This window comes from Diadema antillarum, unplaced genomic scaffold, assembly GCF_040938485.1.
Source record: "Diadema antillarum isolate AM-2024a unplaced genomic scaffold, OU_Dant_1.0 seq00000946_RagTag, whole genome shotgun sequence".
NCBI lineage: Eukaryota > Metazoa > Echinodermata > Echinoidea > Diadematoida > Diadematidae > Diadema > Diadema antillarum.
In genome coordinates this window covers 1,353,947-1,375,079 of record NW_027271795.1, presented here as the reverse complement: position 1 = coordinate 1,375,079, position 21,133 = coordinate 1,353,947, and the positions used below count along the sequence as shown (strand labels likewise).

The 21,133-nt window shown below is 36.8% G+C and overlaps 1 protein-coding gene across 6 annotated transcripts in view; it reads right to left on the bottom strand.

Moving 5' to 3' along the window:
• LOC139741709 (protein unc-13 homolog B-like) overlaps nucleotides 1-12,469 on the bottom strand; it is a 267,252-nt gene extending 254,783 nt beyond the window's left edge. For all 6 annotated transcript variants that reach the window (XM_071652293.1, XM_071652294.1, XM_071652296.1 and 3 more), the window contains exon 1: nucleotides 12,023-12,469. In XM_071652293.1, coding sequence (XP_071508394.1) covers nucleotides 12,023-12,044 — 22 coding nt within the window. In that variant the 5' untranslated portion in view covers nucleotides 12,045-12,469. The remainder of the gene's footprint in view (nucleotides 1-12,022) is intronic.
• Between the last annotated feature and the right edge of the window lie 8,664 nt (nucleotides 12,470-21,133).

Here is a 21,133-nt window from a genome sequence, read left to right as displayed (position 1 = left end):
TTGATCTCTACTGCGTGTTATTTGATATGTTTTTCAGAGATGATTTTCAATGCCATCTACAGTCATGTTCTGGTCTGCTTCCATAGCTAGACATTGCATGGTTGTAGTGACACAAGGCAAGCACAGCGCTCATTCTCATTGTATACAAATTTTACTGTAAGACTCTAGCTGTATGTACGTATGTACAATAAAATTTAGCTGGAATACAATGACCAGGGGCCCGTTGCATAAAACTTACCGTTGAATTTCAATGGTAAGTACCGTCAAAATTAGGCGTCACAGCCAATCAGCATCAAGGATTATAAAATTTACCGCTAATTTGAAGACTTACCGCTAGAAAGGAGCGGTTAGTCTAGCGGTAAGGGTTTTATGCAACAGGGCCCAGAACTGCCAGCAATTCAGTTTGTCCAAAAGTGTTATTTTGTCCAAAAGGAGACATGGTCATCAGTTTCACCCTATATGTAAGTACTACAGAGATGAAATGTCAACTTAGGCTCCAACTGCATGCTTATGGCATTGAAAGATCACTTTTTTCCCTTATACTTTTCTATACAGTATACTTTTAAACTTTAAACATTCATTGGATGTGGGGATCGATACATACAGGGTCCAGGATAAAAGCTGCAATGTGCATATTGATTGATTGATTGATTGATTTTATTGTTCCACATTTCAAAACATCAAACATGATACGATCGATTGAACGTAAGATTGAACATAGCGTCGTAAATTACAAAAAATACAAGAGAAGACAATTTAACAAACATGAAATGTGGGGACCTACTAAAAAGCAAAGCTTGTAATGTATAGGTCCCTGTATATATGAAAGTGTTGGTCTTCTTAAACAACCTAGAAACGAAAACTATGAAAGGAAGGAAAGGGATGTAAAAGAAAAGAGAGCAAAAAGAGCAAAGGAAAGGAATAAAATATACGAAAGCATAGCGAAATACAAAGTAGCCACCTGTAACGCGTTAACAAGACTCCTTGTCACCCGAGCAACACAGTTACGTAACTGTAAGAATGCGCAAAAACGCACATGATACATAATGATTCATTAATTCAGGAATAGCCTTGACATAAATGACTCAGTAAAAAACAAACAAAAGGCAACCATGGAATACATATGATAAACAACGAATCTGATAAAGAAGAGGGAGTTCAAATAAAATTGCATGTTGTATTATTAGATATAAGCCTGCACAAGGGATTTTTTTAGTTTACGTTTAAAACAGTTCAATGACAACGATTCAATAATGTCGGAGTCAAGGCTATTCCAGAATGTTGGACCTGTATGTACTATTGTTTTAAGAGCAAATGCAGTTCTCACGGGAGAAAAGTGAAATGAATTTTCCTGTCTTGTAGGGTAGGAATGTATAACTTTATTTTTTACAAACATGGGAGTGAAAGCATAAGGTAATTCGTCTTTAGTTAACTGGTACATAAATATCCCAAGGGAGTAAGAATATATATCAAAAATCTTTAAGAGGTTATTACTTTTGAACAGAGGGCTTGTCGGTGCTAAATAATTGGTACAATTGATAATCCTTACAGCTCGCTTTTGTCTTCTAAAGATAGACTCCAGGCGTATTTTGGAACAATTCCCCCAGGCCAGTATGCTATAATGAAGATACGGCAATAACAAAGTCGAATATAAGGTACGTAATATATATGTGGGGAAAACATGCTTAACTCTTAATGTGCCAGGCCCAAAACCCCTAACGTGCCAGAGGTTTTTACTTAACGCCAGAACGTTTCAAAACTGGACTGACAATGAAATTTAAAACCGCCATATCTCTGAATCTATTCACTGTTTTGAATTGAGGTCTACACAACATGTATCAAGAAATGTTTGTACTTTCGCGTCGTGTTGTCAGTTTGCCATAATATCTACCTGATCACGAAATATTGCAGAAATAATTGATACATCAAAAAATTATTACATATTTTTGTGTAGTATGGGAAAAAAAAGAGTCAGCCGTGTTTTTTCTTCAATAGAACGCTCCCTTGACTCTGTGAGAAAGTTTTAGAGCAACATCTCCTCTTTCAAATGATTACAAAATTGCCTTCTAGAATTGTATGATTTTTTAAGATACTGGCAGTTTATTTTGTCTTAGCAATTTCTCTTTCCGATTCAGAAATTCATTCCCAAATCTGAGTCCTTTAGTCCCAGATCCTGTATTTGAAACTAAAGTAATTGTCCCGGGCCCTTCAAGAGTGTCTTTTGTCCACTTAAGAAGGAAGAACCTACTAATCCTCCTTTTGTCTAAGCAGACTGCGGGCGGGGTACTCTATTGAAATCGGCAGGCCTTTGTCCCCTCGCAATTCCTAGGCTAGCGTGGGGACGATTAGTGACGTTCACCAAAACAAAAGGATGAAAGACTTGACCAACGAACCTAAGCTGACCCTCTTTGAGGGACAAAATCAAAGCAGCTTCCCGCAGGACAGCGTCCAAGCGGAACAATGTGAGTGGAACCGCATAGACAATACACGCAGATTCAATAGCATACACACGCGTGGTTTACCAATGAGACTTTTGATCCATACACATCTCGCAGAGGGTGCGCTCGCTGCGGATTTTCCCGACGCGAAAAAAAATACATCTAGCTGAAAAATCATGTATTTACTCAAAATTTTCCAATGTAAGCATGCTCATATTTTTAGTGTAAACGATGGCTATGCTAATCAGCTACCAGCACATATCAGTGACAGTTTCTTGGTGTAACGCATTACGGTACCACAAGAACTTAAATGACCAATGCTTTTCTCGCTCTTCTTAGTCGCCGATCGGCGACCATGGCACGTCAGGACTAAGGTCGCCGTTCGGCGACCATGGCACGTTAAGAGTTAAGCTTCTGCATAACACCCAAATTTCTTGATAATAACTTACATAAATGATTTGTTTGTTCTTGCCAAGATAATTTACAATCAATTAAAAGACCAAGAAATTTAACTGAATTTGTCTGTTGTAAGTTTACTCCTGTGATTGAAATTGAGCCAGGTAAACAAGTGATTGTATTACTAAACACCATAAAATTAGTTTTGTTTAGATTTAGAGATAGTTTGTTACTTTGAATCCAATCATTGACGGGATTCAACTCAGAGTTAAGCATATCAAGTAACTCAGTAGGATTTTTGTGCGTCAAAAAAATACTTGAATCGTCCGCAAACAAGAGGAAAGAAAGGAGCATATACTGTAATAGAAAGTACCCTCATTGCTTGATAAAAAAAAAAAAAATGGCCTCACTTTGACTGTAACTCCTAGCAATGAAAATTTACTCTTAGAATAATTTCATTATATGCACACAGGCAACTGGTAACTTAAATATGAGGATCAATTTACTTCAATGACTACATCTAATGTAAAACAATATGTTAAGTGAATGTGACCCCTTCTACAGCTTAATGTATTCTCAGAGTAAAATCAAAGTTAAAATGTTTGTTTGTTTTATGATACTTTGCAATCTCTTCTGCCTGATCTGCATAAGACCCATCAGGTTTGCACAATCAGTTATGCTGTTCTTATGTAGATCCTCTGTCTTTTCGTTAAGAAGACTTGTACATTACGTGGCTACCATTGTACCTCTAAGCCTCTAAAAGTCAACTTCTGCATTACAGACTAATGTAGTGTTACTGCAAATGGGACTTAAAAAGCATGCAAATTCTACTTTCCGACAATATTCATCCTTTCCTCCAAACAACCACTGGACTGACTCATTGAAGTTTCACTGCTCTTCTGTTAAAACAAAGTAGGAGGATCCAGAAAGCACAGCATTATAGCAGACATCACAAAGTGCACCTGCTTTAAGATGCATCGCAATCAGCAAAGTCTACACTAAGTAAATATTTGAATGTCCAAAAGCCCTGCAATATATCGCCATGTATTATGCAGAGTCTGTTAGTGTTATCGTCAAGAAGCGGGATTGCAAGAAGGCTTACTTCAATCCATCTTCAGGGGTGACAAAATAAAAACTACAAAGAGGGGATGACCAAAAAAGAAAGAAAGAAAGAGAATAGCCAGTGGCAAGTGAAAACAAAGGAGAAAATTGTGTATATTTTGAAAACTATGGCAGCTCAGATATATACCCATAGTACATTGTGTATTTTTCATGAATGGAAGGAAAACTATGATCTCAAGTTAATATGTTGTTTGATATTTTTCCACACAAAGGGCAAACAGAACCCATTGAACTTTATTTTCTAAGTGCATTATAATGAGTGTTTGTGGGAATAACGGTCAAACAACAGAGTACATCATGAGCTACATGTCTCATTAATTACACTCCTCTCACACTCATTCCGAGATTTTGCAGAACTTCTCTTGGTAAATTGCTCTGATGCTAAGATGCATTTTGTCCTCAAAAGGTAAATTTTGTGAATATTTTTCATTACGATCTAATATGCATTCAATACCGGGTAAATTACTTGTTATGATATTACGCATGTGCATTTACATTGTGCATCTAGTCAACAAAATTGAACAGTGTGGATGATAACTAAATTTGTGTTCCCACGACCAGATTTTCCTCAGTTGTATCAATATAAATTAATGTATGAGAAAAATAATTCCTTAGAATTGCGACGAAACATTTCTTTTTCTTTCTTTTTTCAATTTTCACTTCAAATCAAAGAGTAATTAAGTCCACAGATCATGTTAGACGAAAATGCATATTAATCAAACTTCAAAAACCACATTAGAACTTCAGGTAAAATGAAGTCCTAGGTTAATGATTTTCTTTCAAACAGTATACCACTGAATCGAAACTAACTTACACATGCATGCACACACACACACGCACAAACACACAGTGTAGTGGACACATACATTGTAAAGATGCATCTGTTAGCAGTCAAATTTCACTTTTGCAAGAAAATGTAATTTTGTCATACAAGCTGGAATGCAGGAGCCCTTTGTGCCATAAATATATGAATGCACTATTGGCCCCCACCTATGCTATCAATGTTTACTTCATTACATTGAGCCAATTCAATTATACGCATGGCCAGCGTGATCAATAAAATGTAATTATTGGGGAACATGGCGGGCGCACTTTGAACAGGGCAGGTTTCTTGCGTGACCAGGCACGGCCGTTCAATATCCGAACAATGCCACTAATTAATGGGCATATTGCTCAGAAAGAGCCTCTGGAAGCAAGACACATGGGTGTGCTTAAGTCTATCAGAACTCAAAGAATATCTATATATATACATGTACAAGGGATTGGGCAAGGATGTCCTGTACACAGTTGGTACAGTACATGTACATCACTGTGTTATTGCAGATCCATCCAGCGCTCCAAGAAGCCAACCAACGACTACTGTCGAGTGACACTGCCATGCTAATCCATCCTCTCTCTTCTCCAAACAATTAGTCTGCATTACTGCCTACATCATTCTACACTGTGATTATCATTTTGCACACTGCACACTGTATCATGTATTCAGTGACACACCATATCATATCCAGAAATGGACACAAACACACCTTTGTATCAATGCATTCTGTCTACCATGCCCTGGTTCATGCAATTTTTGACTACAAATAATGCAGCATCCTCTCAGAGGCCAAAATGTTGAATGCATAGAGGTGTGTCAAGAGGCCACTGGGGAATACATTATGTGTGTACTCTGCACATTAGACGAAGTGTTCTGGACAGCTTGCACAAAACATCTGTCCAATCTTTTGTACTTTATAGCTTGAACATTTTATTTACTTCTGACTGTTTAGTGTACAGGCATAATAGCTACACAGGCTACTAGAAAGTCACCTGGTTAGCTACCACAGGATCTAGAAAGTTTAACTCCATGGGAATTACCATACTGCAAAGGATTAAATTGTACTTCAAGACATTTCAAGTAAAAATGAATTCTAATATTTAACAATTTTCCAAAGTGATTATATACTGTATACGGTTTAGATATTACATTACACATACAATGTAAAACAATCAGTCTAAATTCTTAATACTACAGTACTTTATTCATAGATCTGTAGTAAAATAAAAGAAATTTGCTGAAGATGTGCAAACACTCATAACCTGTGATATGTAGTTAATCTGTACATAAAGCGCAAAAAATATTTAGACAAGACTCACCAGTTACAAGCAAGGTAATCTCTCCCTTTTTGGAAGCAACACAACCAGGTTTCAGAGTACTCCACAAGTTACTAATGGCCTGCAATACATGAGACATGTTGTAGCAGCTTGGGACCCAGCGCCAAAGTGATCCCGAGTCAAGGACATGGGGCGTTCATGATCAATCTCCACTCGCAATCATACATTCAATATCAACCACGTGCCAATGACAACACGTTATATGCCAATCAACGCATAACCATCCCTGCACTGGCACATGAGACATTCTTGCCTGCTTCTCATTTGTATTCAAATCTGAAGGTAAACATCATTCAGTCACTTTGATCATCAATTCAGAGCCGGCATATTTTCGAAGGAAAGAGCAATGCGCTACCCACATGTAATATATTGAGCCCACGGCGACAATGCAGCCCATTCAATTCTCATCTCCTTCCAGTCCAATCAATATTTCACCTGCACAAATTGCCTGTCACACACAACCCACGCTATGAATAGACTGCAGCAAGATTTGGGCAAACTATTCATTCATATTCATGTCATCAATATGCGGCACATCCTCATTTCTCATATCACATGAGAAAAAGAAATATGGCAAACCTACGGATGGGTCATCATTAAATACAGAGCGACACATTTTATTGATGTGTAAAACTCTTTGGCATACATCATACTTTAGTTCCCTTTCCAAAAAGTGAATGAAATAGTTATATTTGCAAACCACCATCACTTATTAAAACTTTTTTTTAAAAAAGTGGGGGGGGGGGGGGGGTGAACTATAATTCAACCGTCTCAAAATATTTCAAACAGTTTCAAATGGCTGCTGTGATGAGGTACAAAATACAGCTTGTTCATATGATTTACTTGACACCAATACATACAATACAAATTGTATTTGATAAGAAATGAACCGTACTCCTTTCAATAGATACAACAGAATGTGTGTGATTTTACAATTGTTATGCTTTAATACTTTCCATAGCTCGACTTTTCTCTCCCTCACCCTGACCCCGTACTTTCTCCCACTAATGTACGGTTTTCCTGTAAAATGTAAATCTTACACAAGGAAGATGCAAGGTACGCAGTAAGGTTGTTGTGCATCAGAGAGTCTAAAATCAAAATACCTGGCTATGATTCCGGCATTATTTTTTTTTTTTAAAGAATCACAAAACATATTAAGAATATTCAGTTTTTGGTGACATTACATGTTATTCCTAAAGTGTGTTTGTTTATCATTTCAATTACACATTCTTTTGGAATCCACACACACACACACACACACACACACACACACACACACACACACGCACACACAGACAAATAATAAATTTGATTTTTGCAACTTCAGAGCTAAAATGCAGTGACAACAAACTTAAATGTAGGTACCCCATGGTATGGCTAGTAAACATTTTTTTTTTTTTTAAATTGGCTTTTTTTTTAAAAACATTTTCCAGACTCTAGTCTTACAACTTCCTGATGATGTACACTGTTGCATACCTGGTAGTCCCATTCTGTTAAAGCAACTTGCATGAGATACAGTATGAGAGCTGAGATAACAGTAGATTCACAATGAGTCAATTCAAAACACAACAACAGAAGTTTCAATTTCAAAATAGTTTTTGACTCTGAAATTTCTATTGGAAGATATTAAGATATCAGACTTTTGACTTTAAAAGACAACATAGAATTCCTTAATTTTGGCTATTTCATTCTTTCTTTTTTCCTCAGGTATAATGTGTGTGATCTGCGTAGCAAAACATTTTGACGGGTCATAGTAGCAGTATTCATTTTTTCCGTTATTGACCCTAGAACCCCATTACACAGAAAGCCACCATATATTTTCATGCCCATACTGACAAATTATTACCTATAGATGCATTTAAATTTAGATATCAATTTAAAATGTATTTCATAAAACCATTTAGAATGTATTCGAAAATGAAAGTCTTTTGAGGCAGGTTTGGTTTACCTTGTAAAAAAACCAACAACAAACAAACACCAGATATTCACCTCATTTCTTGACAAAACACCGTACCACTTCCGATGATTAAAATGAGAATCCCATTTATGTACAGGTAATTTCCATGCAATCCTACAAAGAAAGATAGGCTAATAATGCAGATATGTCATTCTAAAGCAAAATGTCACTGCCTCATTCATATTACCTTGGGTCCTTCGGCTCCATATCAAAATTAATCTTTTATTGCTTACAGCAGTCAAGGCCCATTCATCTCATTTGTATTTTCCGGTACAATATTTGGTCAAAGCAATTGATACACAACTTGTTCCTTGGGCCTGAAATTTTGTACAACAAATCAGCTTACCATTTACCGGTATATAGAGCATAATGCAATATCAGCCTATGAGTATCCTGTACATGATCTGACATTGACGAATGCTTTGATGAGCTTTTGCATTGATTATACTTTGTAAATTTAATGACATCAACATATAAATGACCTAGATTTGCATCTGATCTGCCATTGAAATTTGACCTCTTTTTAAAAATCCACTCAATTTCATGGTAAAAACCAAGTATTAATAGTCCGCAGCCTTTCTATCCCAACAAGCTTTGTTATCAAATTTGTCAATATCACAGATACATGATCTGAAAGATCTAGAGCAGAAGAGCACTGCTTAATTCATTATCTCTCTCTTCCACGCTCTCTCTTTCTCTTTGCAGCTCTCAAGCCATCTGGCAATGGAGATACCTTTAAGAACTTGATGTTTAGTAGGGTCTATCATGTCGCTTGTAGCTTAGTTGTGTTTTCCTGGAAAATTGTTACACGTAATTACAGTAGTCTGCAAAACAGCCATTTCCTTAAATATCTAGAATTCAAGGTTAGCTGTTGTTTGTTAGATTTTAAAAAGGAATGCATTGATGTACAGTACAAAACAGTTCATGTGTATGCATACAATGTATTTTGTAATGCTGCAAAAAAAATGTTTCATTTATTATTCTGAATTGTGTTTATATATTTTCCATTTCTGTAACTTTGTAAACTAGTTGTGATCCGATTCTTGTGGGAAGAGCATACAAAACATTAAGTGTACTGTACTCTGTTGTATTGTATTGCATTGTATCGTAAACAAGTTGTCCCACTTCTAAAATCTTTACAGTATGATACATACACTCAAACATGGGAACGGATAAGTTATTATTCATGATTAATCAAATTTCACTGACAAAATTCTATACAACAGTGCCTTGTAACTACATTGTACATGTAAGATAAAATGGTACGTGACCGGATGTGGATTTTCCTACACTTGGATGCCATACCATCTGTAAACAATAAAGCTATACAAATGTTACCATGTTGTACACTGCATTTGCCTATCATATGATTCTCTTTACAGCTGCATCATGGAGTATATCTTATGAGCTAACAACAGGTAGTAACTCTGTCTACTGGCAGCTGTGGTTGTGCAGTATACATGTACTTCAAACTGGAAACTAAAACTTGAAGAATGTTGTCCTTCGGACATTTTGAAGTTAGAACTGTTCTTCTTCAATTCCAATTTGTTATGACCAAAACAATGAATCAAATGGTTCTGATCATGGGTTTGAGCAGGAATCTGGTACTCTTATGATAGAAAAGTCAAACATGTGTTATACATCATTCTGAATGTATGTTCCACAAACATTTTTCATGTTAAGTAAAGGTGTGGAATTGCCAGTGAAGTAGACTGTATCAAAGTGCACATCCTTTGTACATTCATAGAAGGCTTCAGAGCTACAGACTTTGTATTTGCACCATTCTACTACAGGATGCCAGGTGATCTGATTCTGTATTGTTGTATTTATGCTGAAACAATAGGAAACAAAAACACTCAGCATACATTATGTCCAAGTGCAGATTGAGGACCACAGCTACAAATGTAATTCAGCCTTGGTACAAATAGAACTTGTGAGTACCAGCCATGGTGGCTTGTTCCTTCAGTGTCTGCATGGCATCATGCCATACTGGATTTCAAATTAGTATCTTATATTCTCTCAGTCAGTGCTCTGAAAATGGAGGACTTTTCACTCTCTTTTAATGTTGATGATATCCACTGTCTTATGCATACAACAAGGGAAATGAGCGAGAGTCCAAATCAACCAGACATCCTATTCAAAGACTGCACCTGAAAGCCTATCCGACTTGCTTGTTCAAATTATGGTAAAGCATTTTTTTTATCAAAAAGTCTCCCTAAAACTTTAAGGTACACCACCATTGCCGAATACTTGTGCTACATTTGCTGGGGGTAACAAGTTCACTGCACAAAAGAGTATACATGTATAATATTCAGGTAATATGCAAAAAAAAAAAAAAAAAAGTGGTTACCATGATATGAGTAGATTGACTGCTGCAGGCTATAGAAACAAAACACACCAAGACACAAAAGCTGACCAAAAAAAAAAAATATGTCTTTCATATTTAATGCAATCACCTTGCTCACTATGCATATCATTATACTTTGACAAAATCCAGGATATACTAAATTCTTTGCAGATTTCTATTTTAAGCAAAACACAATGCAGATTACAACTTAAGATCTCAAACAGCCAAGTTTGAAGTATTGTACATTGTGTTGTATTTTGAGTTGTAGTGCTCAGAAAAATTAAATGAATGCAGATGTGCAGTATGTACATTACTAGTTTCAATACAGATATTATATTCCTCAGTAATACAAAGAAGGATTTGCTCTTGAACAAGTATTGGCAGGGCCAGCGGAACCAGGGCAGCCGGGGCCACCCATTTTTTCTTTGCACCCGTAGTGTCTACATAGGAATACATAGGGTGTCACCACTTTGCACAACCCCCCCCCCCCACACACACACACACACACTTTTATTTTTACCCCAGCAGAAGTAGCACTAGAAAAAAAAATAGAATGAAACCTTTGTTTTTGCGCTGAAGCCTTTGGGGAAAGAGTTCCTTATGTCCCCCCCCCCCCCCACTAATTTGCACAAAATAAATAAATTACTTCTTTTTTTTACTAATAATAAACTAAATAAAGGTTATGCCATATTTATGGGAAGACTTCCTTTTGAGACATAACCCTAGCATAACCTTTATTTTGTTTATTATTAGTAAAAAAAAATAGTAATTTATTTATTTTGTGCAAATTAGTGGGGGGGACATAAGGAACTCTTTCCGACTTTGGGTTGTTTTTTTCGCTTGTTAGCTCATGAAACCCGGATGTGGGACCCCCCCCCCCCCCCCCTTACATAGTGTATGAAAACATGGCACTGGCCAAGATTGGCAGATCACACATCACTGTCTAACATATTTGTACTATCAGTATTATGCTTACTAGTTGGTTACTACATAATTATTCAGGGAACTACAGGATCAAATGTCAGTTATCTACCATGAACAGGCATTTGGACACTGCCTGACTCTCTCCTACTGCACTATATTAAAATCTCCACAATACAATATAAAATCTACTAAGTATCCAGAGACTAGCAATTGTATTCAACTTGCTCCATTCAAAAGAAGTGCACGTGTAAGACCTATTGTTGTAAATTTACTTTTATCATTTTCTTGCTATCTTACTTGTATGTTTTAAATTTTGTATAGCCCATATCCTAGGTATGACACACACACACTTTCCACTTAGATGTAGAAACCCTTACAGTATTTTGCAGACACTCAAAACCAATGCAGTTGGCAGGACTGAACTTCTTATGTACGGACAGTCAGACACATTTTGCAGGGTCAATCTATTAGTATAAGAAGAGACTATCTGACTAGGCCTAGTTGTTTTCTATGTCATGGATTTGACAAGCAATTTCTATCCATTGGTATACCAATCCATTCATTCAATATTTGATCACCCTCATACAAATGACCACATCTCCCGTTTTAACTCGGCAGAAGTTGTGGGAAAGCAATGTACCGTACAAGATCTACGGTTAGCTACAACTCGGATAGGATACATACCGCAAACACACAGCAGCGACATGGCTGTATCTCTCTGTCAGGGAGGTCAGACCGATGCGATAGCGAGAGGCTTGCTAGGAAACAGCGCTGATCACCGGCCTTGACTGCCGATGTGGCTCTGAGTTCATTTCTGCCCCCAACTTATCCGAGTTTCATCTCATCAGTTCCCTAACGGTGCTGTCTTTCTGCAATATAATGCTCCTACAACACGAATTGTGGTGTCGATCTCAAGGTGAAAACCTCACGCTGGAAATCGTATGATGGCCAGGTTCGAGGCGTTGCAAGACAAACGGGATTATTAAACAGACCCGGTGCGAAGATGGGATCGCTACTCTGTATAGTGTGCAACGCGTTCCACCATGTTAACAGCTCACACAGCAGCAGCCTACACAGGCTTCATATTGGAGCAGCGCATTCACTACACATTTAGCAGGTGGCTGCATGCGCATCGCCAGTTCAGTGGAACGCTGAACGAGTACTAGTGTATGCACACCTTGTATGACGAAGCGTGTGTGTGTTGTGTGTGTCAGCCAAGTGAGAATGCTGCACTCGTGACGTCACCTTACAGTAGATAGCAGTGTCAAATCGTGGCGTCGAAGTGATGGCTTCCATTACGTCTTCTGATTTTCCGAATCAAATTACCTTTCTCATTTCTCTAATGATTCATTTTGAATTATGGAAACGGAAATTCCATCGCCGTTACAGTCACGGGTCCTTGGGTCTAATTAAGTCAGGATGCGGAAAAATCCACCAGTGCAAGCATGGTCGAAAAACTAAAATACGTTTTACCTCGGACCGTTTCCTATTTTCGTGACGGAAGGTTGACGAATCTTTACAGTTGTACTGAGAAGCGAAAATGATGTGATTGCTTTTCTCAAAGTATTTTTTTTAATCAACTCGCTTTCAGTCCTTAAGAAAACAACAAAATACAATAGGCCCTACATTATGACATGTCATAAATCATCAAAGTAGGTTACTAGGAAAGAAAGTCACACACACACACACACACACACACACAGTCCTTGTAGAGTCTTTAAGTGTGTAGATACCATCACTAAAAGTGATTGTCGAGATATATAACATGAAGTTACATCGGACAAATCAACATTCCTCTTATTCATGACGTAGGTCCTAAGTATAATAAAGGGTGTTGTCGTCATTGCTATCACTTTGTCCCATCATATCTAGCTCCAGGGCAGCGGAGATACTTGTGTTGGATATTTTAACATGATTTGTGTGTGTGTGTGTGTGTGTGCGCGCGCGTTGGATGGAAAATAGAGTAAAAACTAATGATGGCTGACACACCGTGTTATTACAATTGTCATCACCCGGTATTCATTTTAATTTAGGTTTTGTCATAAAATAGAGTAGTTCCATGTAGACCGAATACATGTAGACGCCAAGCTAGCATCAAAACTGAAGAGAGCAAGACATTATGAGGCAAAGTTTATTTTCTATAATGATATACACAAACTTTGATAATCATGTCATATCCTACAACCTAATCATGAACTGTAGTAACCATGCATCAAGGCCTCCTTTTGCCCAAACCCACATGTCCACAGTAATTCACGTCAGAAATAATAACGTGTGTCTGTGTGTCTTTGTATCATGTCTGTATGTAAAATTCTAGAGCATCCTCTGAACGGACTTCCGTTCAACTCTTTCAGCATCGCTGACAACCTGTTTAGGGTGTATCTGATGCTAATAATTGAGGTAGTGGTCATAACACGAGAGGGTCAAACTGTAATGTGCCACGTAACATAAGTATATCAAGAACGGATGGCATAAACAGCTTAAAAACCTAACCTCATATTAAAAAAAAAGAGTGATGGAGTTTGTTGCTGTGATGCTCTACTGCTTTGTTTCAACGGTTTGACAAACACTGATAGAATTTCTGCCAATGGCTTGCAATTTTGCGTGCGCAAGCTGCAACAATACCATAGAATACCTAATTTCCCTCTTCAATGCCATCGGCGGCACAGTCACGAGTGATTTACATATCAGGTCATTAACTCTTATATCATTTTGATAAAATATGTTATGTCTTTGAAAAAATAAAAGAAAAAAATAGACCCTCAAAACAACTAACCACGCACACGTAATTAATGTTTTACCACTAACTCCGCTACCATAAATGTTATCAATTCCTGAATGGGGCATGTTCATTTTGCATGGGTTATTGTTGTTGCTGAATGTTATCAATAATGTATTCGTATGTGCTGTTCCCGACATTAATTCTTAACCCTTTGTTTGCTTTGAGCAGCGATTGACACAGAAAACCCCATGGCAGCATTTTAAACACTGTCCAAAGTCCCTGGTACAGAAAGAAGTATTACTGTATGTGCATCAACATCAAAATTTGGGAGGAATAGATAGAATACTAGCTGACACTGAGGGCGCTATGCACACCAGTCAATAGAAGGCTCTGCAGTCAAGACGCACGTCTGGTACTCGTATAAAATGTTATAGCATCGTTGTTATCTTTTTTTTTTAATTGAAAGAAAATAAAGGATAATTTCTCTTATCCACAAACACTGGTTAGTTCTTGAATCATTTAAATCTAAGATTAAGAATTCTTTCCGGTATCAGGACGACATGATTTCAGTTTGTGATGAAAAGTTTGAGATCTGTGTTCTTGCAGGTTGCGTGTTTATGATCGTGTGCGTTTGTTTTTGTATGTCATGATACGTGTGTGTTTGAAACGCTAGCTGCACGGCATGGCATATCGATTTCATCATGATTTTCCGAGGCAAGTCAATCACAGGTGCCCATTTTGTGATTCCTAGAATCCTCTAAGCCTATAATTTCGTGTTATGTTGTTGTTGTTGTTGTTTTTAATATATGACTGTATTCTTTTGTTTGTTTCATCAAATCCATCTGCTGCAATATTGAGGATTCAGTCGCGTGAGTGATGCACATCATACACTGTAGCTTTTCAACTTAACTGGTAATTGCTCGCGGGGAAATACAAAAAACACAATATGCAGCTTGTTGGGTGTTTGCGACTGGGATCTGGGCAACAGCAAATGATATGATGCGTTCCAGGAAACAGTCGTGTTTACTAATGTGCGTTTACTTAACAGGTTATATCTATTGAATATTGAAAGATGAGAGACTAAAAGTCACCCACACTAGAGAAGAGGCAAAGAGAAAATAATGTGTGTCTTTTTGTGTGTGTGCGACTCTGTGTGTGTGTGTGGCGCGCGCGAAACATCAACAGCAACAACAACAACCCCAAAAATGATGAAAGAATGATCAACAACAGCCTGAGTGTGGTGGTTGGTTGAGATGCATTTTTAAATGGTGTCTTAACTTCATTACATTTGTTATGGCTGACTGGTTATGACATAAAAATAGTTCAAAAGACCTTTAAAGGTATTTGGTGGCTAAATCACAGTAAAGAAAATGATGCAAAACTGATCCCCAGGACCGTTTTTGGGACTAAAAAACAAAACAAAGACAACAACAACAACAACAAACAAACAAAACAACTAACCAACCAACTAACCACCCCCCCCCCAATAAAAAGAAAAAAACCCAAAACATAAAAACCTGAAAGAAAAAAAAAAGAAATCACAAATCCATGACTCATCTATTCGAGTTTCGCCTGGAGATTCTTCTAATTTGGAGTTTGGGGAAGAAAAAAAAAACAAAAACAAATGGGGGAAAATTACAAAAAAAAAAAAAAAAATCGAAATCTCCCTCCCCCAACCCCCCCCCCCCAAAAAAAAAAACATTCACAGCTCCTGCATCATATTACATATTCAAATAATAGATAAACTACCGTGCACTCGTGCTGTAACGAGCATGATTTTAACGAAATTCTGGTTACAACAATTTTAGGCCGCAACATTATCTACTCTGGCTTTTTTTTTTTTTCGTCTTTGTTTAACTGTTCGTTTCTAACAAAATTTTGATATAACGCAAGGAAACTGCCTTTCCTGAGGAATGAATTGTAACGGGAGCCTACTGTACTCGGTATCTTCCCATTCTCTTTAACCTGATTATCATCTGTTACAAGAGTTACAGCACATCAGCTCAGGCACAAGACACCAAAGTCAAAAACAAATGTCATCATGAAATATTGTGGAATTCCACCATATAAGCTATATTTTTTGGAGACATCCACATTGATGTCTCAAGTGTTTCTCAACAATGTCTCGCAAGTTATTCCGTCAGGGTTTGAAGGTCACGTCAAAATCATTTCATGTTTGGGATTTTTGTAGGCCAGGACAGGTAAAAAAAAAATAAATGCAGGTTGGTATAGGTCTAGTTATACCTATTATTTGTAATGCAATTGTAATAACAATAAGCATTCAAAATATAGGCCATGAACATAATCACAGGTCATATTGGTTAACACTTATATTATATTTCTCGCTTGTTTTGGTGCCTTGAACAGTTTGAATGATGGTCATTCAAATGGTCTTCTTTCTTCTATTTGGCAAGATGTTTTATACCAATTGCTGATATTGGTTAATGTAAATGAGATTCATTCTTTTAGTTGCCTGCAAACTTTTTTTTCTTTGTCAGAGATTACTCCCCTTGACAACCCCCCCCCCTCCACAGAAACAATATTATTATTGAGAATCAGACATTAGCATCATGATGGGCAACACACAATCCTTTGGATCTTCACCGATATCATACATGTGTAACTTGACATTTTTATTGACTAGGCCAAGTAAGGGAGAGAGTAGGAAAAATTTGGACTTAGTTTTTTGGTGCTCCTGTCAGACAGTGATTACCTCTTTGCCAACATGTATACAGAAAAGTTTTTTTTTTTTTTTAAATATCTATCATGGTTGTTGAAGAACATCTAGCTGCAAAAATCAAGGATATGTTCTCCCAATGAGGTAGGATTTCTAATCATCACGCTGCATGTATCAGGCAAAAAACAAAACAAAACAAAACACACACACAAAACAAACAAACAAAATCACATCCATCACCACCAATGGAATAATATTTGCGTGTGTGTGTGTGTGTGTGTGTGTGCATTTTCTTTTGTTTCCCCATTTTATTGCAGGGTCCTGCACTATACCAGGGAGGTGGGCCTTCCACCTCCCTGACTATACACATCATAGTGCAGGTATAGTGCAGGTATTTAATGTATAGTATGGGAAGAACATAATGAAAATGTACACCCCATTTCATCACAACATTAATCACACATTTCCAAGTTTTTCTTCCATGCCAACAATTAATATTATAAGCAATCCTTTTTTTTTTTTTTTTTCAAGTACAAGCATCTCTCATCTAGGAAAAAATAAAACAAATCAAGACAATGTGCATATCTGTATCACACATTTATTCTGAAGGATAGATTCAAATCCTTGGGATTGTGTACATTTAATTAAAAAAAAGTTAAACAAGCACATACATATCAATCTGTGAGAAAATGTCTGCACTTTGTTCTGACTTATTTGTAATGCAGCTAGTATGGTGATTGATTTCCATACAGCACCTGTGTCAGCGAGCCAGCCTCGACTAACCTACACTGCAAAAACTGGCTGCAGAAAACAAATGCAGCAGGGTACACAAACCCAATGTAAGCATGTTGGACCAGACACTTAAAAAAAGAAAAAAAAAAAGAAAAAAAAAAGCTTATATGAATCATAGAATTTCATCTCAGTATTTGATTCCAAAAAAAAAAAAAAAAAAAATGGCCTGCACAAAGCATATCTGGAAACCTTTCAACTCCATATATTTCTATTAAAAAACACCACACCTAAAGCAAAACAAACACATTTTATCTGTAATATCATGGAACATAAAGAATGTTCTCATTTCTTTTTTCTTGAGTGGTTTGATTGAGGTATGTCTTGGCAATTTTCACACTTGTGCTACAATATAATGAATGATGTTGGATGATGGCTGAGTTGAAGGTTTATACTTTTTAGAGTTGACTGATTTCATGTTCCACTTGAAGATTAATCACCTGAATATTACCTGCTGCATTGGTCTCTTTGGTTAATGGATTATCAACCTACTAAACTCTGAATCACCCATGACCTTCTCGAGAAAAAAAAAAATATATATGTAATTGTCTCATTAAATCTGTTCATTTTTCTCCTTGTTGAAAATGTTGTTCAAAAGCATATTGCTTAGCTCTACAGATTAAGAGTTGTAGCACACACAGCACTCAAATACTTGCGTATAAAGTTATGAGAGGTATCCCATGAGATCACAATGTCATAGCACAGATACAGAAAACTATAATTGGTTGGGGATGACCATGCAATGATAGGTTTAGGCTTCTACCAACCTTTAATAATTTTGTTGGCGAGCTTTTGTCCACTCCTGTGGACTTCCTCTGGCCAGGTGGTCACATCATCCCATTCCATTCAGCTTTAGCTGAACACGGCCTCAACACATGACACAATATTGGATGGAATGATACCACAATACTTGCCTTTGAAAGGAATTTTTGGCCAAGCAAAATGATAAAGTCCACCTGGATTAAGAGAATCAAGCCAACAGTCAATAGGGATTCAGGGTACACTTTGTCATTGATCTTTGGTCCAATGATTAGAAAACAAGCAGACAGTGCAAGAGAAACAGTGTGATCACTTGGCCCGAGGAAGTCCGCAGTAGTGAATGAAAGCTGGCCAACAAAAAGTATGTAAGTTGGTAGAAGCCATAACCTTCCATTGCATGATATAGCATTGTACAATCATAATTTCCCATTAAGAGCAGCATGGTACACTGCATATATATAAGTTTACGACTTCACCTATTTACACGTTCATCTGACTAAGATTTAAGCACATTTTTACATTATATTTCAGAGCCACAATAGAAAGACTTGGGCAAATCTATTTATTTGGAGGGAATGACAATTGGAATTGAATCTAAAGAGAAAGACTTAATCTTCAGTTCCCAGTACATAACACATGTGTAGTGTGCAATAACAACATTCTATGAATTCACTGGTACATTGTACATTCTACCGTGGGAGCATACACATCTTATGCTCAAGCATACACCAATGACTCATTATATTTCAGCTCACAATTTAATTGTCGCATTTGACTGTCTTACCAACAGGCTTTACAATGAAATGCAACCCATGTCAAATTGACTTTAATAGAGTAAAATAAACAAAGCAGAATGATAAAGTTTCATTAATTCTGGGAATCAATGATATTAGTTGCAACCACATTATATTTGAATTGATAGCTGAGATGATGACACACCTCAAAATTCTCGTACTGATTTCAGAAAAAAAATATAAAGTTGCAATATTGGTTTATTCTTGAATAGATACTGCACTCAATCTCCTAAGAAATCATTACCACTGTGTCACTATACTCTGCAATAATTCGATGAAAAGAAAGAAAAAGATATTTTGAAATTCTTTTTTTAAATGAAATTTTTGCAGACTGCAAGCACATCAACAGAAGATTTCTGAGGCAATGAATTTTTCTAATTTGCACTAATGTGGTTGAGACCAAACTCAATTAATTCATAAAAACACATGAAACTTCTGTATCTTTCTTTAATGTAAAATTTCATTAAATTAGTCATTTTTCTTTCTTTATTTTCTTCATTTTTCAGATTTGTTATGTCAATTATCAAAGTCCATTTAACATCAAGTGGCATTTCATTTTGATTGACAGCAAGCCCTGTTGATGCTTTCACAGCACACAGATTACGTATGAGTGCAGAATACAGAGGCCACTGCAGAATCAATTCTAGAAATTTGAAGAAATGTGAACACAGACTAATGCTACCGCTGAGTCATTTCCTTGCTGAAATAATCAAATCTATGTCGATCACCCACTTCCAGGGATGCAAGTTAGCATAAAAGAGAGGGCCTGAAATACATCTAGATGAAGCTCCTTTGTACATGAAAAAGCCTGAACTTTGGAAACTCTTAGGGTCTGAATTCAGGCTTTTTCCTGAAAACTAACATCCCTCCAATTCCTAGCCTGTTCAACATATAGTGTACGAGACATACGCCACACATTATTTTACAAACAGCACAAGCATATCAAAATTACCACTCTGTTATAATAATTTATGCATAGAAAAATAAAAAAAATGTATGTACACTCTACAGGCATTTCTTGTCATGTGAAGGCAGTAGTTAACACTGAAAACATCCCGTCGCTACAATTTACTGAATCAGTTGTGATCGCTACATTGAAAGACTATGACAAGAAGGAATATCACAACAAAGTTGCTTCTAAAACACTCTCCATATTTTGCTAAGACCGCATGACCTTCCCTCTCCATACACCATTTTGTTTCATAGAGCCTCTTGTTCACATTTCACAGCATGCTTGATACTTCACGTCTTGACAGCAATCTAATGCTGAGACTAGGGTTCCTCAGAGCAATTGAGGAGCATCTGATGAGTAGAAATTTCAGTCCAGTGTGTTCTACATGAACAAATATTTGTTACATATTTACTCACACATTTTTAAAAACAATATTTTAAAGGTCAATAAAAAAAACAACTACCGGTACGTTTTACGCCAAGATATTTCTGTAATAGTACTGTCACAGGTATCGCCTTTGAAAATGCATATGCCAAGTTTTAACAGAAAGAGGCTTTAGGAGCTAATATTGAGCGAGTTCCTACACATTTCTTGAAATCTTTGATATCTTCTTCATTCTTCTCGAGGATAAAATAAGAATTACAAGAGTTGTCTGCTGTATTTTTTGTTTCTTCTGCTTGGCCGATTGTCATGCATCAAGCATGAATTTATTCTTTTTTTTAGGGAGTTGTCTGGATGAGGCATATATGTTCTAATGAGCTTGAGTTGTTCTCAATAGTGATAAACTCTGACTTGGTATTACCACTTCATATTCTTTCCCTTAAACATGTCTTGCAATTGGCAAAACCTTATTTTGGATTTCTTCAGTCAGGCTACTGTGACTGTTTGTAGAGGAACAAGGATATTCATAAAAGACTCTGTGACTTTGAATTTTTGCTGCAGAGCACTGAAGCCTTGCCATCAAAATTTAAGCTAAACTCAATCTGTGATTAGCAAGTGATTACCAGACAGTAGAGTATGAATGGATGTGCGTTCTATGACAAAGATGCCCTGTTATTCTCCTTGTTATAAAATAAAAGGAGAACAAACACCCAAATAATTT